We start from the raw sequence: 24,965 nt of genomic DNA, 5'->3' as shown, positions 1-24,965 counted from the left end.
CTCTACAGCACTTACCTCCCCTGCATCACTCTTGTCCATACAGATGTAGCGATGCCACTCCTCTGCAGATACCTTGCTCAAAACAGGGACAATTTGGACATAATTCTTTATTTTAGGTTTTAAACCAGATACCTTGGCTGGATCAAAGATTGGGAGGGCTTTAAATAGTTAAGTGCAAGGATGTTTCTCCATCACAGCCTGTCGCTTGGTCGAACACTGTGCCATTGCTTCTTTAAACAACTCTGAACAAGTGTACCGCTCATCGTCACCTAACCCCTTCAGCTGCTCTCTGGTGCGGGGACGCCAGTCCCCAGCCTCTGCGGTGCGCCCATACCCAAATAGCATGCTGAGGTCCTCTAGCTGACTCAAGATGGTGGCAGCCATAGGTCTGGAGGTTTCTTCAAGTTTGGTGAGGGTGGCAAGTATATCGGAGCTGTGCTCAGCGATGAAAGTGGCCTGAACTTTCAGGAGTTTTCCATTCTCCTCTAACAGAGCTCTGCTTTAGAGGACAGTGGCAGTTTTGGGATGAAGCCTTGCAAGGTATCAATGTTTTCTGCCAGATATTGCACTGCTTTTATCCAGGAACCCCATCTTGTCTGGATAGCAAACACTGGCATCAGAGGAGAAAGACCCTGCTGCATCATGAAGGCCCTCAATTCAAGACGACGCTGGAGTGACTGTCAGAAAACACGCTTTACCAAACCACACAGCCGGTTCAGTTCTTCAAATGTGTCTGGAAACACTTCTAAAACTAACTGCAGCAGATGTGCAAGACAGGTGACATGTTTGGTGGCATTGGGGAAGAGACAACAGAGAATTGTTGTATGCTTTTTTCATATAACTTGCAGAATCTGTGACAAAAGCCCATACATCATTGAAATCAATGCTGTTGGAGTTAAGACAGGAGATGAAAGCCTGTGATACGGTGCTGAAATTAACCCGATCCAAAAAAATAAGATCTGCTGCAACAGGTGGCTTGCCCAATGGCTGGAGAAAAATAGCAAGGACACAACGACCACAAGCATCTGTTGTTTCATCTGCAATTACATATACAGGACTTCCATGTACTGCCTGCTTGATGTCCTCCAAATACTGAGGAAATAAGTGTGGAAGGTAATCAGAGCGTAGGTGAGATGGAGCTGGAATTGACCCTCCTTGTTTGCAGTATTTCTGTAAAAATTAGGAAAATTTCGAAGTTTTTTCTAGAGGGATGTCAGCTTCAATGAAGGTCTTTATAAAATCATAAATGAACTCCTTTCTTTCAGCTGTAGATGGAGTCTTAGACATACAGGAGGCCAATGTCTGTGTTCTGAGTGATGCTGAGGGGAAAAAGGGACCATTTTAATTAGAATTGAAATAATTTTAACTGGTTCATTAGATAAATTAAAGAAACAAAAACTTTAACCGAGTTCATAGTCTCCATTATTATACAATCACATTCTATTATACTTTCCCCAAAATAACAGTTCTCCAAAAGTCTTTAAAAAGGCTAATTAATACAGATCTCTGTAAAATGCCGTTTGTCGCCTCAGGTAATCCAAAGAATGTTGACTGGCTTTACAAAACATCACCCCTCTATCCTCATAAAAGTCATTTGCAAATTCTTTAGCTCTGTCCTGTGCTGTAATTTTTGTTGACAAGTGACATTTTCTTAAATCCTCCGCGGTCAGTTTTATTTTAGACATTTTCAATATCACTCTCTCATTCATAAAAAACATCAATCAGCGCCGCCTGCTATGCTCACATTTGCACATGCACGATTTGTATATGCTCGTCAATGACAGGCGCTACGATCTGCGAATTTCTGGGGAGTTTTCTGCGGAATTCTGCGCGCGCAGATTTCGTGCGGGCCTGCCAATGAGCAACCAATCAAACTTCTTTCTCTGGATATCCGATTGACGAGTCTGGGTTTGGCAGTTTCTAGGAGAATGGTACTTGACTGACTGCATTGTGCCAAGTGTGAAGTTTGGTGGAGGGGGGATTATGGTGGGTTGTTTTTCAGGGGTTGGGCTTGGCCCCTTAGTTCCAGTGAAAGGAACTCTTAAAGGGGTACTTCAGCGCTGGGAAGATGAATCTTTATTTAAACTGGGTCATCAATGCAGTAGAAATGTGAAATTATTTTTGAATTTGGTGTCTTACTGAGAAAAGACAGAAAATGTATTTTTGTCCCATGGGGATGAAAGACTACAATTCCCAGAATGCTTCGCTGCCCTGTGAGGCCATTCCCAACGCCACCAACTTGATTACTGTGACTGAGTTAGAGAAGACACTACAATTAAAAACTGAGCGTGTCTGTTCAATATAATGAGTGAGTCACCGCGCGAGTATCACAGCACTGAGCACTAACTGCACGAATGATAAGAGCTGAGGTAATCGCGACTACACTCGTGGCTTACATTCACAACGCGAGTTCAGTCTGGCGCGTTTCAGTTCATGCCTTTGCAAGCTTAACTTTCATAGAAATTAATTTGAGAAGTTAAAAGACTTACATTGCTCACCATAGCTCCGTTTAAATGGGTGCCTGTAGCTGCGAGCTGAGCTCTGAGTGTGATCTCCATCCCCCATGCGCGGGTTCAAAACATGCGGAAATGGCTCCCTCTGCTGGCTGTAGTCTTTAGCCTTTGGGCAAACATTCCTCCTATGATGCAAATTGACGATTTTTGCATCATAGGAGGAATTTTTCCAGAAATAAAATGCATAAATCTCTCGTCTCAGGGGGATATGAGGGGGGAAAGCACAATCATTTGAATATACTCCAGGGTTTCTACTGATACAAAGCCATATGCTAATCGCTGAAGTAACCCTTTAATGCTTCAGCATACCAAAACATTTTGGACAATTTCATGCACGGTTTGGTCTGGAGGAACTTGAATGGCCTGCACAGAGTCCTAACCTAAATCCGACAGAACACCTTTGGAATGAATTAGATTGGAGACTGCAAGCCGGGCCTTATTGTCCAAATACCTGGCTTCAGAAATGCACTTTTAGAGGAATGGTTAAAAATTCCCATGAACACACTTCTAAACTTTGTGGAAAACCTTCCCAAAAGAGTTGAAGCTGTTATAGCTACAAAGGGTGGGCTATGGATTAAATGACTGTTCACGCCGGGATGATTTTTCTACGCTTATCGCCAACATTTAACATCTAATGACTAATGGCACTCAAGCACAAAACGGTCTTGCCGAGCACACATTAATGCGTCTAATAGAAAGTAGACAAAGAATTAGATGAGCTGCTAATGCTGCTTGCCAGTAAGCGAAAAGTGTGTGAATGGTTTTGTCAAGCACGTAAATACTGTCTCTCTTCTTCTGCGGTGTGACAAGCGAGTGTCAGAAGCGTAAAGTTGCGCAGCACACAGACGCAATGAAAAAACGTCACGAAAAAAGCTGGCAATAAGCGTATGCGATAATCGTCCCGTTGTGTACAGGCCTTAAGAATGGGTTGTCATTACAGTTCATGTGCATGTAAAGTAATTGTCAAAAACTTTTGACAATATAGTGTATTACCCAGGTCACTCTATAAAGTATGTTTCGCTTGTTTGTTTATTTGCCTGTAATCCATTGAAAATATGTGGGGAGTCTTATATAAGACTAAACTGTTTTCACCAGACGGATAGCATTCAATAATTGGCGAGAGACTTCTAAAAATTATACTACTATATATTGGATATATTGCTCAACTGCAAACAGATCTTGTTTAGTTCTTGGTGGTTTCCCAAACCCAACCACTTTTAAATCTTAAACCAAGACTGCTTGTCTAGTTTAGCCTCAGATAAAATGTTAAGCCTCTGATGGTTGATGAGGGCAAGAAGTGACACATTCCTTCCTTCTCCCTACATCACTGTTTAGAGGAATAGTTTGAAGGATAAAATGAAACCACATTAAATGTTTAGAAAATCTACACTTTCTAATCTCATTTTCTGTATTTTTCCACACTATAATGCTCTATAATTCCTTTCTATAGCAGAAGTACATTGAAAAAAAAAAAAAAAAACCTGTAATGGCACATAAATGCCTACACCCCCCCCCCAAAAATGTTGTTTTTGTGGCTGTAATGCTGTTAAGATGGCAGATCCCATAATTTGTTTTTTTGTTTGTTATATTGTACCATGTGGTAAGTTGCAAAATCGTAATACTTTAATTCCAGCAAAGTAAAAAAAAAAAAAACACTCTTTCCCACACTAGCAGTTGTATTATTTAAACATTGTGTTTTTAATTTAAGGTTTAAGTGTTTGCTTTCAAGACACGCAATTTTTATGTGGCAGTATAATGTTTTATACAGAAATATTTACTCTTCACATAACATTGCACCAGATTAATCATACATTGTAAAATATTAAGAGATACAGGTTAAGATAATTTAGAGAAATGGGGCATAGAGTAAAGTGAAGTCTCCTTTGTTCCCCTCTTCCTTTTAAGTTATGAAATAAGTAGTTTAACTAATATCTGGAAACATCAATTAAAAGGCTTTTTGCCTTTAAAACACAGTGTAGATGAGACAGAAATGTACCAGAATCGGAATAAGATTCATGACGGATTCCCCCCCTGCATGCAGCAGGCTCTTCCTGTCATGTGAACTTACCACTCTGTGCCACAGCTCTAATAATTATTTTAATGCTGCAGTTTGCATAAATACTTTAGATAATAATCATCTTCAGTTAAGTCTTGTTTAATGTATGACCTAAATAAACCAGAAAGACCAACTGCATTGAGTTAAAATGCTGGATTGTGTCGCCACCTTTTGGTCAGCAATGAGTATTACCAGCGGTTCTTTTTTTTTCTTAAAATAAGGTAAGGGTAAAATATGCATAATTAAAGTTTTTTGTGCGTATTTATCTGCATTCTCTCATGCACAGACATAAACATCCTCGTCATGTAAATTGAATTTAGGATCCATGCTACATTTTGATTTATTTGTCTAGCAGACACTTATCCAAAGTGACATTTAAATGATAAATACAACATTTTAAGGAGGCATCTATATTTCTAACTGCTACATCCATTTTTGTCTCCCTCTAGGGGCAGCCAGGGGAACTGGGACAAGTGGGCATCAGTGGTCCTGAGGGTTTCATTGGGGGCCCGGGGCCAGTTGGGCCCAAAGGAGAAAAAGGCCATGTAGGACGTAAAGGGCCCTCTGGACTAAATGGAGATAAGGTCAGATTACTTTGGTACATGCAGGGGAATTATCATTTATAACAGGTATCCATTTCTGCTTTGCTGAAATACTTACTGGAATTAATTATCAATGTGTAGTACACACGGTGGTACGAAATTAAAAATATTCTAAATTAAACACTTCTGATTTGACATTGCGTTCAAGAAATCATCAGATATGTTTTCTACGTTGCTCAACTCTGCAAAAACACGTTGTTAAATAGAAACCTTTGACAGGCTCCAGAGCGCAAATACAGATATGCACTGGATCACTTGCCAAACGTTTCACCAATATGTCATTGTTACAGATAAAACTGATCCTAGACCTGCAGTTATGGGCATCTTTTCCCTCTAAAAGCAATCAGAGGCAGCAGCAGGCAGGAGAAGGCAAGAAATGTGTGTTTTATTTATTTTTTGACAGGGTCCAATGGGTGTTCCTGGGTTTTCTGGAAATGATGGTGTTCCTGTGAGTACACAGTTCTTGTCTCCTTTTCTAGTTTCAACCTTCTCTGAAAAAGGTTGACTAAGCTGTTTTTACCATGCTGTACAGGGACACCCTGGTCAGGAGGGACCCAGGGGAGCCCCAGGTCTCGACGGCTGTAATGGCACACGAGGTGACCCAGGTGACAGAGCCCGTGATGGACTTTCTGGTATTCCCGGAGTTCCTGTAAGTTTAAGGGCTTTATTTGCATAACATTTATACCACTTTTAATAAAAGTAGCAGTTTAATTTACTAAATGAATAATTCATCAGATCAGATGCCAACTGCAGTGTCTATAACAAGGAGAATTTTTATTTGTTGACTCAAGTTGCATCAGTTGACTCAGTTAATTAATGTAATATTTGCTTTTTATTCTATTTAATAGGTGTGAAACTATGCTATTACTGATTGTTTATTTCTAAAAATATATATGTACAGTATATCTGTATTTTTAATAATATAAATATATAGATCTATAGTTTTCATATTCACACTTGTTTTTTGTGTTTTTTTTAACTTGATTATAGGGATACCCTGGTATAAAAGGTCAAAAAGGAGAACCGTCTTATATAGATATTTCAAGACCAGTAAGTTACAGTCATTCTTTATGAAGCCCAATCAAATAACACATGGGAACATTTTATATGTACACACTCATACACGTACCCATAAGTGGCATTTACTTTCAACCCTGTTAATTATATGTGTTGTGAGTTAGCTGTAAATTTGGGTGTGGAGTGCAGACCCGTCTGGGAAAATTCCTCTGTCATATTCAACACCTCATGCATATTTTATATTACCTGTGGATTTTAAAATGTCAGGTGTGTGTAGCCAATGTCTTACTGTTGCCACACATAAGGAGGTTAACAACTTGTTCTGCTGTTTTAATAAAAATACAGGCTAAGATGGACATTGATACATAACAAAGTGTTAAAAAGAGGTGTAGTTTAGACTGGGTAAACCCAGCCTGATCTGCCAGCGATTTGATTTTACCCGGCAAATCAAACTGGAAACCCGTACATTCATTTCTACTGCTTGTTACACTGTTGCGGGAACCAATCACAGACTGGCTTATCAACCTGGCGCACTATGGGTGGGTTAAACACGATGACAGATAGAAAAACAATGGGTCGTTGCCTGTTGATCACGCCTCTTGTGGTCTGATTGGTTGAAGGACTATCCAATTGCGTACAGAGACATTCAAATAAGGCCAGTTGATCACGCCTCTTGTGCAGCAGTAAAAATGCAGAGCAGACTGCCCAGACCAATGTTACATTTTAAATTGAGCTTGGTCTGGTGATAGCAAGACAAGGTATAGTTCTCTGATTAATCAAATCGTTATTTACCCACTAACGTTAAAAGGAATATTTTTAACTCTTGTGTATAAAAAACAAAACTGCATGCATTTTAGTGGAACAACATTGTTTTGGTTGTCCTTCAGCGCTGATATGACTATTACATTAGATACTCTGATAGAGAGCTGCATATGGCAGTTATATCGAAGGATCCACTGAAGGTAAGGTTTGGATGAACCCAAGTGCAGTCTTTATTAACTTAAAGCAAAACATGAAACAAAGATTTGGCAAAAACAAATTAAAGACTAGACTTAAACTCACCAACAGCAGGTTACACATTCAATAACAGACAAAAGCCCTATTCGCGCGAGATTAGTATTATCTGTTGACCGGTGATTTGTAATAATTGCAGAGAATGTCTGTGATCTTAATCCCGAATTGGCCATGTCTGTAATTTGTAAAGTAAAAATTCCCCCACAAATTACCTACCATATTTCGCCGAACACAAGGTACTGTGATAATAGTCCCGTGCGAATCGGCATCTCTTTAATTTGGCCAGGATTAGGCGGGTCGTATATAACTTTTGCAAGGTTTTTGTTTCCTGTGCGCATTTCTATCTTTATCTTTCACGAAGAATAGTCTGCATTCATAATGCGCACCATTATGAATTCCTGTGCGGCCGCACAGATTACTTTCACTTTAGAATAAGTACCAATTTGGGAGAAAATTGCTTGAATGGTGTATTTAATACTAATATCAATACTATTCTTAATGAAAACCATTAAAACAGAACATTACAATGACAAGCTCACTTAAATGGGCGCTTTTACATTTAGCTTTGAAACTGAATCTTCCGCTGTATATTGTCAGCTTCTCACTCCTGATAAATTAAATCTGACTCCTGCCACTGATAAATTGAGACTACTAAACTCAGATAAAACAAACTATGTGCTTTACTAAATCAAGGAAAATACTTTTACGTATGGCAATGCTGGATTAGGGTAATACAGTATTTAATACATGCATGCCAAATTGCCAATCAATCTTCTTTGAAAATGCTGGATTCAGTAAGTATATCATCTAGCACTAAGATTTGTAACTAATTCTAATTTTCATATTCATCACTGTAACTTGTATGAGTGTTGGTTGGCCATCTTTGCACAATCGCAGACTGGAGCACTGGTATATTTTTCTTTTTAAGGCAATACTTTGTAAACTGCCTTCTTACTTATGTTCTCTTCTGACTCCAAAAGTCACCACCAAGAAATGTAATCTTAGATCATATGGGCAAATCACATATGATATCCCACAAATGCGAACCGTCTTCGTTGAAAATGCCTTTACAGTTTTTGCACCTTGGTATAAATTGCAGAAACAGCTCAAATTTGAGTATCTGCCAACAATTACACAGTTTAACAAATTAGGATAAAGGACTATGTGAGTACTAAATGCACTTGTGATGTTACTGAGCACTGCTGGTTATTTATGCTGAGATTATGTAAAAATGCCAAATGTCTTTTTCGGTTAAATGTGTGTATATGTATTATTTTTTTGGAACTATTATTCTGTAGTCTTGGCCAGGACTCCATTGAAAAAGAGATTTTGAAATCTTAATGGGATTATTTCCTGGTAAAACAAAGAATAATAATAAAAATAAATCAAATAATTATTGAACTAAATTGATTCAACATTACATCTGAATTGAGCTGATTAATGACACTGCTAGCTAGCTGAAATGGATTATAATGTGATCATAATTAATGAACTGAATTAAATCACCACTGAACTGAATTAAGCTGAATAATGACAGTGCCATCGTCTGTAGAGCACATCTATAGCTGAGATTTGACTTTATGTGTGCCTTTAAGTGCTAAAAAACAAAAGTTGCCTTTTTGTAACTACAAATTCTTTGTAAAAATCCTTAGCAATATTTGATCGATGGCCCTCCAGGTCCAACGGGATTTCCAGGTCAAGTGGGACCCCAGGGTCCTGATGGATTTCCTGTATGTATTACATCTATCTACCTATCTATCTACCTATCTATCTATCTATCTATCTATCTATCTATCTATCTATCTATCTATCTATCTATCTATCTATCTATCTATCTATCTATCTATCTATCTATCTATCTATCTATCTATCTATCTATCTATCTATCTATCTGTCTATCTATCTGTCTATCTGTCTGTCTGTCTGTCTGTCTGTCTGTCTGTCTGTCTGTCTAAAGACTGTGATTTCACCTTTATCTCCCTCCACAGGGTCTACCTGGTCCACCTGGTCCTCCTGGACCTCCAGTAAGTTCAGATGTATAAGGGATAGTTTTGAAATTGCATGTTTTTGGTTACATGATCCCATCATCCTTAACACTTTATCCTCCTGTCAGACAGGGGGCAGTATGCAAACATTTATGTACCTTTGAGCACTTGCTTTGGAATTCAAGTCATCAGTGCAATCATTACATAGGCTGCATCCAAAATCACATATTTCCTTACTATATTGTAGGCGAAAAGTACTCATTCTAGAGTAGGCAAAACGTACCCGGTTGACCTACTTCTTCCGAGATTCTGAAGTGTACATACGATGGACACTTTACTATCCCATCCGGCCATATAAAGTACACATGCCTATGCGATTTCGGACGCAGCCCTGATCTTATAGTTATCTGCTTTTAATTGTAACTGTACATAATATATTGAATATCTCCGCTTATTCTACAGGGAAGTCCAGGTCAAGGATACAGAGGGGAGCCTGGAGAAAAGGTATGAGTTTCATCAATTTGCCAGCAACTAAGCAGTCTTCCATTCACACAATTGCTTTTAGTTTTCCCTATTAGCATTATTAGCTTCAGTTGATATGCTAATTTCATCCAATAGTGTCAACAAATTTGTTCCATAACACTTCAGATGCATTTTAGATTTAGATCTTTCTAGCCGAGCCCTGGGTGTTCGTTCATGTTTGTTTGAATGTCTTAATGAGAGCTTTTATGCTGATATGATTGCATGTGTTTGTCGGTGGTTAATTGACCTAACACGATAAGCAAACACTTCTCTGAGTGTATCTGACAATAATTAAATTAACCCACCAAAATACTGTATATACTTGCTGGTTCGTTGCAGGAGAGAGACATTTTCAGATTGGACAGAAGTCTCTGTATTGCAAGATGAATCCTTCATATCTTTGCTGTCTTTCTTGGAAAAGATAGACTGTAAATTTAAATGCTTATATTCTATCTGAAAATGTGTCAATGTTTAGTAGTACTCTACCATATAGATGCAGCCATGAAAGCTAACAAATGAGGAGTAACAGCCCCAAAACTTTCATTTTGATTTCAATGGGGTCTAACAATCCATACTTTCAGGTATTAAACGTTTTTCCACATATCTGTATGATGACACCACTCTCTGTAACGAGACTGGCACACTCAGAGAATGTTTATAGTGTAACATTCAGTTTAAATAGTATTTTAGTCTGCTCTGGGTGTCTGTCTTTCGGATTGGACATCAAAGATTACTGCTTTTGTCTTTTGCACAATAACTCTACATCTCTCTTTCGTTCTCATAATCTCCCTCTAGATTTTCTTGTCTTCCCTCTTTTCCAGGCATGCCTGTCTTGTTTCCTTTATGTTTTAACCCAACTTCAGTATGTTTCTACTCATCTCACACTACATATATTAAAATCATTTTCCTGCAATATAAAGGAATATATCTCTGTGGTATGTTCGATGCGGAAAACACAGATAAATCTTACTAATAAGCATGGTAACACTACAAAGTTTGGAATGTGATTTCCTTTACTTTTGAATGGCAGTTCACAGATTTCATAGGTTACAGAACTGTACCAGCAGATAACTTGTAAAGACAATGTAAGAGTATTGTCATATTTCATAGAATCTCTGAGCTGCTATTCAATTTGCTGTTTTTGAGTGATCTGTTCTGGTGCTGGAATCACCTGCTCCAATCTTCTGTGTACCTTTGTTTCCTTTGGTTGGGACACTTAACCGACAGAACACAAGAAAACAAGGACCAGTTAGTTCTACATGCAATCAATTGAAATTTTCTAGATCTATAAAAAAATAAAATAAAGGAGTGCACCAATAATATGCATGCATTTGTAGCAGTAACTATTACAAAAGGAGCCCTTAGTCCTGCTGCTCTCACTTTTTATTTCTGTCATTCTCTATCTCTTCATTATCTTGCTTTCCTGTTTATTCTCTGTAAAAATCATTTCCTTCCTAATTCTCTTTGTTTATCTGGTTTTCCAGTAAAAATGCAAATGTAAATAAAGTTAATTTAAATTAAATTAGAATTTTGTGGCTTTTAGATCACATGTGTTAGCTTTGGCACCATCTATATGCTAGTGTACGCAATTAACAGAAAATTTAGCAGCTGTACAGTACGTATTTACAGTCTTTCTCTTCTGGGGAAAAAATACCAAACATGTTGATTACTTATTCTGCACTACTACTTATTTATTTATTTAGTAATAAACATGAACGTTCTGTCATCATCTATTCATCCTCATATCATTCATAACTTGTATGATTGACTTTCTTCTGCTGAACACAAAAGAAGATATTTTGAAAAATGTTGATAACCAGTTTTGGTTCCCTTTGTATTCCATTGTATTTTCTTTCAATATATACAAATGGAACTGTTAAGTTTCCAACATGCTTACATCTCTGCAGAAGAAAGTCAGTTATACAGGTTTTAAACTAATGGATGAATCGAAGAATTTTCATTTCTGGGTGGACTATCACTATCAGTGGGTACACTATTTCTGGAAGGAATTTTTCAAATGGCTACTGACCAGCAGATAGTGAATTATGGTTCATTGCTGTGATGTAATTAAAGCCTGCTTTTCAAACACTTTAATGTCACAAACTTCAATGCCAACACAGAAAAACAAAGAAAACTATGTTCATCAATAAAAGATATTGGGTCTTTCAAACAAGATAACATTAAAATTAAGTAGTCAAATTTCAATAGATGATTTTTAAAAGAAGATATTTATTGATATTAATTTATTTCTTTAGCACATTCATTTTAGAATAAATTGGAGGAAAATGTTTTTTTTTTTTTTTTACTTTGTAAAAACAAAAACAAAATTTGCTAATAAGGTGAGAAATATGAACTCATGACTGTTTTAAGGATGTTGAAACATTTTTACTGGAAAAAAGAATTTGATTTGTGTTGTTCTCACACTCTTTAAATACTCTTTGCTTTCACATCAGTCCTTCACAACTTTCTTGTGACTTTTATGCTTTTTCTTCACCTGAACTTGTCTCTCTCTCTCTCTCTCTCTCTCTCTCTCTCTCTCTCTCTCTCTCTCTCTCTCTCTCTCTCTCTCTCTCTCTCTCTCTCTCTCTCTCTCTCTCTCTCTCTCTCTCTCTCTCTCTCTCTCTCTCTCTCTGATAAAATCCTGGGCTCTAATGTGTCAAATGTCTGTGTTGTGGATCTCAGGGGGATGTTGGTCCACCAGGACTCAGGGGCAATCCGGCCGTTCAGTTTAACGCACCAGCCATAAGCACTATCAACAAAGGAGAGAAGGTAACACACAGGGGAGCGGTGATGCCAACCCAGGGAGGGGCAGTGCCAGGGTGAGAAGGATGGATGGTGGGGGAGAGAGGAGCGTTGGAGGGCACTGAACCACATCATCGCTCCAGGGAAAATGGTCTGGAACACCAATTATAAAAACCTTTTCACAAAGAATTCTCATAGAAACCCTGACAGTACAGAGGGGGGATGGTTAGTTGCATAATGATTGAATGGGGAGAGGTACAAAAACATCCATTGTGTTAAATGTGTGGTTCATTACCAAAGCTCCTTCAATCTTCCTGTGTCCATTCATCTCCTTCTCACCCTGATCTCCCCGCTGCTCCGGCAGTGGTCACAGTCCACTTAACGTTCTTCTTCAAAACCCCCAAAACTTCTCACCACATGCCACCTCTTCAACATGCTCCGCCGCTACCGTCTGCAAACAGCCTCCCCATCACACCTCATCTTGCCCATATAAAAAAAAATATCTCTCTTCCTTGGTTACCGTATCCAGGGAGATGTGGGCCAGCCCGGTGACAATGGATTGGTGGAGTTTGTTGGCTTACCAAAAGGAGACAAAGGAACTAAGGTTTGTGAGGAAACCACAGCTGTGAGGATCTAAAACTAGGATGCCGTCAATCGACACCGTCCTCCTCAACTTCTTTTCTAGTTTCTTTGTCCACGTACTCCATACTTCAGGCCTGCTATCCATGAGGGTGACGTCCACCTCGTGCCTACTGTATACATCCCATACTTCACCCTGTGGTGAATATTGAGGGTGGTGTTTGTAAATTCTTCATATTTGGTGGTGATTTTAATCACATGTGACAAATTATTTTTAATCCAAAATTCTAAATTATTTGTGCATATTTGCAGTGGCCCTAAAGAGGAGACATCAGCCACACTTATGTATGAATATCATTATCTAATGTAGAAAATGGCCTGAACAATGAAATTAATTTGACCTGTGGCTCAAGTGTCAAATACTCTGGGTGTGTCCGAAAGCTTAAAAATGCTGCCTTCGGAGGTCGCATTCCAAAGTAGAAGGCATCATGACTTCACTTCCTGTCTCCTGAGATTCCTTCATGATTGTTTTTTGAAGGCAGCATAGATGTGTCCTTCACTGCTTTTGATATCCCACAATCCTGTACGTTTTGTGACAGTTGAGCTAATAAAGATGGTATCTGAAAGTCGCAGTTGGTGGTCAGCTTGTGTAAATGTATGTTTTTCACCAACATTTTCCACCTTTTTATGTAATTTCTTGCAAGAAATTACTATTGATTAATTAACGATTCACTTAGTTAGCTGTCTCTATTTGTTTTATATCAATTAACTGTCAATTAATTAATCAATTAAGTTTCCTCTGAAGTCTTTCTGAAATCAGTTTTGTGAATACTTTAATGCACAAAGTCTGCTGCCTGCAAAATTATTGGTTATTATTATATATTACTATTGCAAAGTTGTTATTATAAGGCAGCGAGGCATCACGTCTGCCTTAGCTTTTGAATGCAGCCACTGTATATTTATATTTGATATAAATCACTGCATTTTAAGAAAAGAAATGGGTAGATTTCACAGTAGCCTACATATTTTGTCATATTTAAATATGTGTAAAAAAGCTACTTAATTTCCATCCCAGTCATAGAATTAGAAGTCATGATACCAATGTTTTTTAAAAACCACAAAGTGACATTATGAATTCTCAGTTTTCTTTCTTGTTTTTCTCTCTTTCTACTTCAGGGTGATAAAGGCTATGGCGGTAATCCAGGTCTTCCCGGGAGACCAGGACCAACAGTGAGTAATCAAAGACAGCTTTTCACCCTAATTCATTTTTGATATGTTATTTTATTTGAAACTGGCTCACAAATTCCTTCCTTTTTTGCATGTGTAGGGCCCATTTGGTTTTAGAGGTGAGACTGGAGAAAAGGGAATCCTGGGTTTGCCAGGCTCGAGGGTAAGTCCTATACACTATTTACACTATTTTAGGTGGCTCTTTGTCATTTTACACTACATGTTAAAGCTGCATACTTGTGTACTGCATTAGACAATATTTGGTTAATTTATATTCATATCAAATGTGACATCCTGTGTTTGTTTTGAATCTACCTGAATTTCTTGTTTTGTGTTACTCAATATGACAGGGTGCACCTGGTCTGAATGGTCCTCCTGGGCTACCAGGAAGAAAAGTAAGAAATGGAATTCTCCAATCTAAACGATTGCCCTCCTATATGATTATTATATATGGACCATCTCCTGTTTCCTCTCTAGGGCTTCGCTGGGGATCCGGGTTTTACAGGCCAATCAGGTTTTAATGGCCCAAAAGTAAGAATGCACCACAAGAAAAATACAAAACAATATGTCAAACAGGAATATGTTACACAGCAGCACATTTTTTTCAATATGTTTTTTAGGGTGACAGAGGAGACCCAGGTCCACCTGGACCGATTTTGGAACCAGCAGATGGAATTAAAGGTATCAGGAATCATTATTATTTATCTTTAAGAAGTATTTTTCACTTTCATACCCTTTCATGACCTTTTGTACGGTAGTTGCATCTTCTAATCTCTTATGCACATACACACACTCCTATGTGTGCTGATGTACATTCTTCAGTGATTATTTAATTTGTTTGTACCTAGGTCCTCCAGGTGATCCTGGCTTTCCTGGTTATCCGGGGCTAACTGGAGATTCAGGTTTTCCAGGGTTTCCTGGTCAGCCTGGTCTTCCTGGACCACCTGCTTTTAACACAGGTACTAGTGACATACATTTGAATACTTTATGACTTAAATCACACAGCTTGTTGAGGAGAATGTGCTATGACTTTACTAAGTGATCAGACTTGGGGCCAGATTTACTAAACAGGGCAAATTAGCATGAGAGTGCAATTCCAAAATAGCGCAGTTGAGAGTGAAAATAGATCTACACAGCCGGATCATTTCCATAATGGGAAGGGGGGGGGTCGGAGAGTTTTTTCTGAGTATGGGTCCGCTTGACGTCGACAGAGCGGAAGGCCCTTGTATGAGCTGTACGGGCTCTTCTCCCGGAAGTGTGCGCGCCGCGCGTGACTAGAGCAAGAGCAAATGCACGCCCCATAAATACTCTCTCAGGTGCAGATCCACTCGTCCGCGCAACATTTCTGACACTGCACTCCACTTTATTCCTATGGGTGACGTCGAGCGACTTCAACGCTTCAGCACAGCATTCCGGGAAGGCAGCGCTGCATTTGAACCGATTTGAACGCAGAAATGAAGGGAAGCTTCACAACATCGCTTCAGTCGCAAAAGTGGATCTCCACAGTCACTGCTCACACAGGACTTCACAAAATCAACAAGAAGTGTGCTTTTGACGGTCGTGCTTTGGAAGCAGGCGTTGAGTAAAACTGCTTCAAATGTCTATGTTGTTGGCTATCGTCGCGTAAGTAAACATCAGTAAACAACACGATCGTGTATAGTTAATTTATCAATGGAGCATGTGATGTATGGTGTGTGTTTAAATACATTTGTTTAGCTGACTAATATGTCAGTTTGTTTATTATAAAACCACCCAAACATAAACCTAGGCTAGCGTGCTTCGTCATTCAAATGCGCTAACGTTACTCCATTGTTTTTTTTATACACTATCTGACATGCAAAACCGCTTTGCTTGCTACTGCTAAGGTTTAGTCGCATACAATAGTCCATAAACCAAATCATGTCATCATATACCACGAGTAAACACACACAAATGTTGACAGGCCACTAAATACAGTACATACCACAGAGACGGACGTCCTGCTGCTGCTGTTTCTCCTGTTCAATTTAGGGTGCTTTCACACTTATCATGTTTGGTTCGATTAAAACGAACCCTGGTGCGGTTGCTCGGTTAGTGCGGTTCATTTGAACATATGTGAATGCTGCCATCCGAACCCTGGTGCGCACCAAACAAGCGGACTAAGACCGCTAAAAAGATGGGTCTCGGTCCGCTTCCAAACGAAATCTGGTGTGGTTCAGTTGATATATGAACGCAACACGGACCAAAGACATGTTAACGGACCAAAAACCAAACGTATAATGTCACAAGATGCGACGCATAATGCAGCTGATTTGACGACGCGGAAAGATCGGTGTATCCAAAATGAGTAACTTTAACGTTAGAGGGCAAACGTGGAGCAACGATGAAGTGCCTAATCATTTGGTCAGACGAGCATGTTTCAAAAATGCTAGAAAAAACACACAAAAAGCATACCTGGCTCTTCTCATCAAAGTTCCTGTGTTGCCCATTATTAGCAGGTACAGACGACAGAACGGCCGTCTCTGCACAACGGAGGAAATCCTGCTGCTGTTTTGAATGTTTTGAACATTTTATGAGCTCTTCATGAGTTCTCAGCGGGTAAAAATAATGCCACATGTACACGCATAAAATTATCGCGTTTAATCCAGCACACAGCGTTGTTTTGAATGTTTTGAACATTTCATGAGCTCTTCATGAGTTCTCTGGTAAAAAATAATGCCATTTGTACACGCATAAAATGCCTGCGCGTGTAATACGCACACAGCATTGTTTTGAATGTTCGGTAAGCGAGCTCCTACGTCATATAAGCCGACCAATCAGTTTGTGAGCGTCTCCCTATGCCTTTGGTTCGGTAACTTTAGGTTCGCTGTTAAAAATGCCCGTGTGAACGCTATGCGGACCTGGACTATTATGTTTTGTTTTTGTTTTTTGGTCCGTACCAAACGAACCGAACTACAAGTGTGAACGCACCCTTATTTCATCCTCCGGATCTGATTCTGGATCATATATGTATTAGTTGAATCTGATTGATAGCCACGCTTCTTTTCCACGCATGACGATGTCAGCTTTCAGAAGCTCTCATGCAGTAGCTGCGCGCGCTCGTCATTCTTTAGCTCCGCCCACACGATACGCCTCCATCCGCTCGTTTTTTTCCGGAAAGACTCGGTACAGCCTATCTTTCTTTTATAAATATTATAAAACGAAAGACTTTTCGGAGATATGAAGGATGCAATACTACTCTATAGGTACTCAAGATTGACATGAGATTGACTGAAACTGAGTGTTTCACCCCCCCTTTAACGGCAAAAGGTTTGTGCTGACACAAGCAGTTTCTAAATCTGGCCCTTATATATATATTTTTGTCTTCAGGACAAAAAATGGACATAAACAATCTCATAGAATTACATAGAGGGATTTGAGTAATATCTAATAACCATATTATCAGAACACCTGTGCAATCACAAGGGGTGCGAAAAGAAAGAAATGTAACAATTCTTTAATAATTTTTGAGGAGGAAATACTCGAAGAAAGCCTCTAAATCCGTCTGATGTTTTTCTTTAAAATTAGCAATTTTGTCAAGCTTCTATGTATAGGTTTCTACCTAAGTACTGGTACTTCTGAATGGATTAAGGCTGGTTTGAAGTTAAATTGTTTTATGAATGTATACTATATGCTCTGTATTGTTATCAAATTTTTGACTGAAGTGGCTTTTAGAGGCTTTTGCATCGGAACTCTTCAGTCTTAGAAAAAATAAAATGCAATTACATTGTCAAATAATGACAAATTTGATTATAAATTTAAAACAGTACTTGAACAATGTGTTTACTTAATCTTTTAATGGCTTTTGACAAAGCTGACTCATGAGTTATTTTTCCAGGAATCAGTTTGACTACACTGCTCATGCTGTATATGTTTTCATTTCATTAAAAAGAACCCTACATTATCGACCGCATAGCAGCATGCTAACAATTGCTCAGAATAATCTGGCAACCCCATAGCAAAACCGTGGAAATGATCGACCCTAATGTCGTGGCGGTGAGTTTTCTAGAATTTACTGTATATATCAATATTATTTTAACTCATAGTCTTGCTTGTCTATTTAGGGTTCCCTGGTAGTCGTGGGTTCCCTGGTAGTCGTGGACCAAAAGGACAGAGGGGAAACCCAGGTCGGGATTCTTATGGTCCTGAAGGTTTTCCTGGAAATCCGGGCATTTCTGGATTTCCTGGTCTCCCTGGACCACCAGGCAATATATGTAAGCTTTTTCATAATTTCATCATAATTTCAAGTAACCTATAAATATGCTTCATGTTGTAACATCTAACTTTTCTAGATTTATTCAAGTGAAACGTAAATCAAGATTTGACAAATTAAATCACACTAAAAAAAGTCATTTTTATGGGTTAAATCAAGTAGAAAGTTAGCAATGACAGATTAACACATTCATTTTTTCTAGTAAACTCTGCTGCGCTACCTGGTTTTCCGGGTCGGCCTGGTCCAACAGGGCTTGCTGGAGACAAAGGCTATAAAGGGTTTAAAGGTAAGCAACTCTGTTGTATAAATGAAAAGAGAAGTATTGAGTTTAAATTTAGATAATAATAATGGCACACATGGACTTTCTTCTTTTTCCTACTTGACCCTGTGCTTCTGCAGGAGACAATGGTGGCTGCAACTGTTTGGGTGGAGGAACGACGGGTGGACAGGGACCTCAAGGCCCCCAAGGGCCCCCAGGTTTCCCTGGAGCTAATGGTGTGAAGGGAGAAATTGGTGACCAAGGTTTCCCAGGATCTCGTGGGCCACAGGGCTTTGATGTAAGACAGTGTTAATAAAAAAAAAATATTATTATTTTTTTTTTTTAAAGAAAAATTATTGCATGAAATAATGCTTTGACAGTCCCACCAGGATTTTTTTTAGCTATCAAAATGGCTGATGTTGTGGTGGTAATTTCCAGAAATTCATTAAACAAATCTTAAAAAAAAAAGATTTCTATGACAGAATTGCAAACGTTTCTTTTATTGTCTTATTGATCCTTGTGAGAAAAAATTGGGTTCATCAGGGAACATCATCAAATATTGCTTAAAGTATTAATTGAGTCTTATTTTTTCTTTTAGGGTCGTGCGGGTGAGAGAGGCTTTTATGGGCGTAAAGGAGAGAAAGGTAATTCTTTCTTCCCTGAAGGTAGAGGACAAAAAGGTGATTTGGGTCAGCAGGGTCTTCCTGGACCACTTGGAGCAAGCGGAAACCCTGGAAGGGATGGTTCTCCTGGCTTCCCTGGACAACCAGGTCCACCTGTGAGTTTATAGGCTAATTTACCTGTTCAAGTCAAGTCACGTTTATTTATAAAGCACTTTTTTACAATGCCTATTGTTTCAAAGCAGCTTCACAGTGTTAAACAGGAAAATAATGCAACAGAATTTTCCTTTCTATCATTTCATTTCATCAGCTCCGTAGTTACTGCCAAAGAAGATATGTGGACTTGCGCGACAACAGTAACTGCTGATAAAATGGTTGGTTGTTGTAATTCTGCTTTTTTACAGGGGGACTCTGGTTTTGGGGTGACTGGCGATAAAGGTTTTCCTGGTATCCCAGGGTCCAAAGGTCGTCCCGGTTCTAGTGGCGAACCTGGTATTGGCTATCCCGGTGCAGCTGGGTTCAAAGGGTCACAAGGTGATCCTGGATTCAATGGTCTTCCTGGATCACCTGGGCTCCCAGGTTCTCCAGGTAAGTAGAAAAACACTTCAGTAACACTTTACAATAGATATACACATAATATAAAAATGATTTATTCAGCTTACATGGCATTATTTCATCATGTTGTGTAATTATTATTATTGGTTAATAAGATCCCATATAATGTATGTGATAACTTTTTATAAAGAATGCTCTATGTAGCTTAAATATTTATTTATAGTGAATTGCATGTATACAAATGAATGTAAACTGGTGGATAAAAGAGCATTTTGTCAATATAAGCAGTTAACATAAACATATGTATATTGAATACAGGCATAAAACATCATAAAAAAATAATATACAAGCAAAATATTTTATAAACCGGGTAATTACACTTATTTAGTTATTTATGATTCATAAATACTATTTAAATATTGAGTATGTAGTAGCCAAAACAATAAAAAAAAATTTTTTTTTTACAAATTACAAAAATACAAAATACACAATTTGGCATATTTAGCTTGTTTTGTGAGTTTACATTGCAATGTTTGGAAATATTCAGTACAGCGGTTTAAAACAGGCACATTTGGTCATTTCTAATCCAGTTAATTACATTAGATTGGCATGATCTTTCCTCATTTCATTTGATTGAGGAATATCCAGTTGGTTTTTCCTGTAGGTGTCCTGAATTGCATAATTGAACAGTATAATATAAGCTAAGCTGAAAGAGCTTCAGTTTAGAGGTTGCTACATTTCATCTTGACAAGCACTGGATGTGTGTGAGTGTGAGTGAATCTTGACATTTTGCCTGTGCTAACAGAACTTTTGACTTCTTTGCAAGCCATTCCATTCGGAGAGAAATTGAGCAGGTGCAATTCAAATCATACGTCTTAGCATCTATGTCTGAATCCCTAAATCCTTTCACTTGTCTACATGCTCTCCATCTCTCTCTTAGCAATGGAATGGCTTTGACACAGCCATGCACATGTTGGCCTTTTGATTTCTTTATTTGCACTGCTTTAACCGAATGTGCTGGAATATTTGAATGAGCTTTTTTATTTATTTCTCTACTAAAGGTACAATCATTTACATGCTTATGCATTTGATTTCTTATTTTTGCTGCCCGAATGAACTGATTCATCAACCGATTGATTGACAGCTTCTCTTGCAATCTCTCTTGCCCTTGCATGTTGTCTGACTAGGTGACAGCTGTGGGCAGGCGGGGCTTAATGATGCCTCTTTGGAAGAGGGAGGTGAGATGCGAAGCCCAGAGCTGCAGCCAGTATAAAATAAATCATTTTACAATGGCCTGACTATATCAGACAGCTTAACTCTAGTGTCCACCAAACCTGACCATACTTTCATTAAGACTTTCCTTTAGCATGAATTGCCATTCTGGAAAAGTGGTAGTTACCATGTAACAGCCCTCTTTTGCCAGCCATTTAACAATCTTTGTGCATGTTATTAGCCATAAGATGCTGAATGTACTGCGGGGATGGTGGGACAGTTTTTGTTTTTTGTTTTTTTGTTTTATAGGTATGAAAATGACATCCTTTAGTTTGTAAATAATAATAACAAATTGCCTTTACTGTATATCCACTTACAATGAAAGCCTATGCAGCAGTTTATTTCAACACTAAAATACACTGTTATGTCTTATTATGAGCCTAGAGGAAAAACAATTACATTTTAGATTTCCTTTATGGCCAATAAACACTCACGCAAAGAGACAAATCCACCTACAGGTAATGATGATTTGTACAACCTTGAGCAAGATGATGTTTAAATAACATTACTTTTTACATAATAATAAATATAAGTGCTTTAATAAGAAAATGTAAACTGCACATTTCTGTCTTTGAAACTGAAATAATTTGCTCCTAAGCTCTAGGTAAATTTAAAAAAGCCCTCCACAAAGTTTGCTCCTTTATGTCAGTCAGTTATACATTTATTATATTAAATGTAATACTATTATTGTCTGAAAGTTCATGAAATTGTAATGCTGGATTCCAGAGGCGGACAGTAGTGAAGTATTGTTACTTTATACTCAATTATATGTACTTTATCGCCGGTTTTCTTTGGAAAACATTTATTTTACTACATTCCAAAGCATAATGTACTTTTTACTGCTCTACATTTCATAAATTAAAGGAGTTTTTTTTTTTACCTTATACTTAAATACCTAATTACATTAAAAATGTAATACTTTATTTCTTGTATTTCTTACTTTAAACATAAGAAAGTCTTAATGTAATCAAGTATTAAATTATATGCGATATGAAACGGAGTGCAGTAAAAACTACAATACTATGTTTTGGAATGTTGTGAAGTTTTCCAAATAACACTGATAAAGTACTTATACTTGAAAACAAAATTACTTCACTACTGTAAAATACTTCACTACTGCTGGATTGTAATGTAATTATATAGCTGAAATATATTTACTCCTGTCCTTTTTCTTGTCAGCCAACATTTACTGATCTTAGATATTCAGAGCAAATGTTTTAAACTAACAATTAACTAACACAAATGCCCACTTTTAAAGGAATAGTTCTCCCCAAAAAAGCACATTTTGTCATCACTTACTCACCCTCAAGTTGTTTTACACCTGTATTCTTTCTCAGTTTCTTTCTTTTGTTGAACATATTTAAAAGAATGTTGGTAATCAAACAAAAAAGTCAATGGCTGCCATCTGGCTATCAACATTCTTCAAACTATCTTCTTTTTTGTTCAGCAGAAGAAACTTATACCAACATGAGGGTGAGTAAATAATGACAAGATATTCGTTTTTGGGTGAACTATCCCTTTGATACTGATTTTTAGAGTAGAATACTGTTATACAGTTTGCCAGTGTTAGATGTATGTGTGTGTGGAATGGGCCATTATTGACAGTTTTATATGATTCTGACAATGATATGGATGTTAACAGGAACACCACTGCCCTGTAGGATTCCTGGTGAACCAGGAGATCCAGGATTCTCTGGACGTCCTGGAGTGCCAGGTAATCGAATTTCTAAAAGTATATAAAAGTTGAAAATAGTAGTATTTTAAATATAAAGGGTTAATCACATTTCAAATGTTTAAACACATTCTTTTGCACATGTCTGTGTTCATGTATATGTTAGGGCCAAAGGGCCGGCCTGGTTCCCCAGGAGTAAGTGGGCGACCAGGGTTTGATGGGTCAAAAGGTGAGAGAGGAGAACCAGGCTTTGGAGGTCAGCCAGGCCCGCAGGGTAAGATTACACCCTTAAATGTGAATGGGTGCTTAAATTAACCACAAATTGTACACAGCATAATTAGTCAACTTGCTTTTCTATAGATTTAGAGGTTATAGTTCAATTCTAATTGTCTATCTCTAACTTATGGTTAGGTTTCCCCGGACCCAGAGGAGATCCGGGTTTACCAGGAACAACAAGTTCTGGCTTACCAGGGTCTCCAGGAAGAGATGGTTTTCCAGGTGCGCCAGGAGCTAAGGGAGAACCCGGTGTGGTGCTTGGAGCCACCCCTGGAGGTCCAGGTTTTCCAGGGAGACCAGGAGAGCCAGGAGACAAGGGTCAACCTGGGACACCTGGTTTACCTGGGAGGCCTGGTAAGTTTGATGAGATGTTTTCACAAAGCTACTCTCAACATCATTAGCACCAGTATATATGGATAATCAAGCATTAGTACTAATGGATTCCTTTCTTAGGTAATGATGGACGCAGTGGTATTCCTGGTGTAAAGGGTGAGCGAGGTGTGAATGGAATACCTGGTCGCGTAGGTCCTATAGGTCCACCAGGAGAAATCCCTCCCGGGGGTATCCCTGGTTCCAGAGGGCCAGCTGGAGCTAAAGGATTTGAAGGACCTCCAGGTATGCAAATTCCTTCTCATTCTCATAAAAGCTATTTAGATCCATATTCTAGGGTAAACTCTACTTTGAGCTCCATAATAAGCAATTTTGTTACTAGGACCTTTCCCATTATCATTTTTTGGAAGTTCTACACAGCTCCTAAGACTTCATCATGAGGAATCTCTTGTTGTGAGCATTGTGTAAACTACTGTAGATTTCAGTAGTTATGGTAAAATATTTCACCGTTGACTCATTCTCTTCTCATCAGTCTTTGTCAGCCTGTGTTTACTGATCTTCCTCACAAAAATATCTGTTTTCATTATTCTTTTCTTTATGGTCATCCTCCATTCCTTATTATTTGTTGTCACCATCATTTCTACCCTACCATCCTTCCATTTGTGGTGTCACCCTCTTCTATTTTTGGTGTTGGGTCACCTCACTAGGCTGCCAAGGTGAGAAATATTGTCCTCCCAGATGCCCCGCATATAGTGTTGATGTTTATCTAACACACATCTAACATTCTTGCCTTGCTACCTCTTAACACACTTGTCTTTCCTTGTGTTTCTAAATTCCGTCATTATTCACTCATCCTCATCTCGTTCCAAACCCATAAGAATTGTATTCATCGTCAAAAGACCAATGAAGATATTTTTAAACGAACCTGATAGATTTTATTCTCTCTATTGAGTCTGATACACTAAAACTTTGACAGTTTACTCTAATACTTCTGAAGAGACATGATCACTTTCTTTGATTTAATTTAGACTTTTACTCAGATATAAACATTGATCAATGAGGTTTGTTGTCGCACATCAAATAAGTATGGTTGAGCTTCCATTTACTATTTGATGTGTGTTGATCATTGTTTATGTGAATAAAAACCTAAATGAAATTAAATGTAATCATATATTGATTGTGAATGTGTCTCTTCTATCTTGTCCCATTGAAAATATCTTCATTTATGCACTCTAAGGTAAAATGACTCTAAACAGTACCAAGTTATTTGGCTTGTTACAAAAGCAGAACCCTTTTTGTTGCTAAAAAGACCCTATTTATAAGGTTCCATAATCTTGCTTTGAAAGCGTTGCCTTAAAATGACTGTTATGGTGTTAAATCCTTTTTAATGTTTATTTTCATTGATATTATTATATTAGTTTCTTTATATTATTATTGCCTCTATTTGGGTTTTACATCCAAAATAAATAGATAAACCCCATCATGTTGTGTCA

At 38.1% G+C, this 24,965-nt stretch overlaps 1 protein-coding gene across 3 annotated transcripts in view; it reads left to right on the top strand.

The window, feature by feature from the left end:
- The window catches only part of col4a6 (collagen, type IV, alpha 6), a 110,350-nt gene that overhangs the window by 71,090 nt on the left and 14,295 nt on the right, over nucleotides 1-24,965 (top strand). The window contains exons 5-28 of one of the 3 annotated variants that reach the window (XM_067437366.1): nucleotides 5,019-5,153; nucleotides 5,575-5,619; nucleotides 5,704-5,820; nucleotides 6,162-6,221; nucleotides 8,855-8,932; nucleotides 9,191-9,226; nucleotides 9,650-9,691; nucleotides 12,392-12,478; nucleotides 14,207-14,260; nucleotides 14,358-14,420; nucleotides 14,608-14,652; nucleotides 14,735-14,788; nucleotides 14,878-14,938; nucleotides 15,106-15,216; nucleotides 18,340-18,489; nucleotides 18,691-18,774; nucleotides 18,888-19,045; nucleotides 19,346-19,525; nucleotides 19,772-19,955; nucleotides 21,110-21,160; nucleotides 22,837-22,908; nucleotides 23,033-23,140; nucleotides 23,278-23,496; nucleotides 23,596-23,757. In XM_067437366.1, coding sequence (XP_067293467.1) covers nucleotides 5,019-5,153; nucleotides 5,575-5,619; nucleotides 5,704-5,820; nucleotides 6,162-6,221; nucleotides 8,855-8,932; nucleotides 9,191-9,226; nucleotides 9,650-9,691; nucleotides 12,392-12,478; nucleotides 14,207-14,260; nucleotides 14,358-14,420; nucleotides 14,608-14,652; nucleotides 14,735-14,788; nucleotides 14,878-14,938; nucleotides 15,106-15,216; nucleotides 18,340-18,489; nucleotides 18,691-18,774; nucleotides 18,888-19,045; nucleotides 19,346-19,525; nucleotides 19,772-19,955; nucleotides 21,110-21,160; nucleotides 22,837-22,908; nucleotides 23,033-23,140; nucleotides 23,278-23,496; nucleotides 23,596-23,757 — 2,356 coding nt within the window. The remainder of the gene's footprint in view (nucleotides 1-5,018; nucleotides 5,154-5,574; nucleotides 5,620-5,703; nucleotides 5,821-6,161; nucleotides 6,222-8,854; nucleotides 8,933-9,190; nucleotides 9,227-9,649; nucleotides 9,692-12,391; nucleotides 12,479-14,206; nucleotides 14,261-14,357; nucleotides 14,421-14,607; nucleotides 14,653-14,734; nucleotides 14,789-14,877; nucleotides 14,939-15,105; nucleotides 15,217-18,339; nucleotides 18,490-18,690; nucleotides 18,775-18,887; nucleotides 19,046-19,345; nucleotides 19,526-19,771; nucleotides 19,956-21,109; nucleotides 21,161-22,836; nucleotides 22,909-23,032; nucleotides 23,141-23,277; nucleotides 23,497-23,595; nucleotides 23,758-24,965) is intronic. The other 2 variants (XM_067437368.1, XM_067437367.1) reach the window with 2 other exon arrangements.

Source organism: Pseudorasbora parva, chromosome 1, assembly GCF_024679245.1.
Source record: "Pseudorasbora parva isolate DD20220531a chromosome 1, ASM2467924v1, whole genome shotgun sequence".
NCBI classification, from domain to species: domain Eukaryota; kingdom Metazoa; phylum Chordata; class Actinopteri; order Cypriniformes; family Gobionidae; genus Pseudorasbora; species Pseudorasbora parva.
The sequence above is the reverse complement of the archived record's forward strand: the minus strand, read 5'-3'. Positions and strand labels throughout refer to the sequence as shown.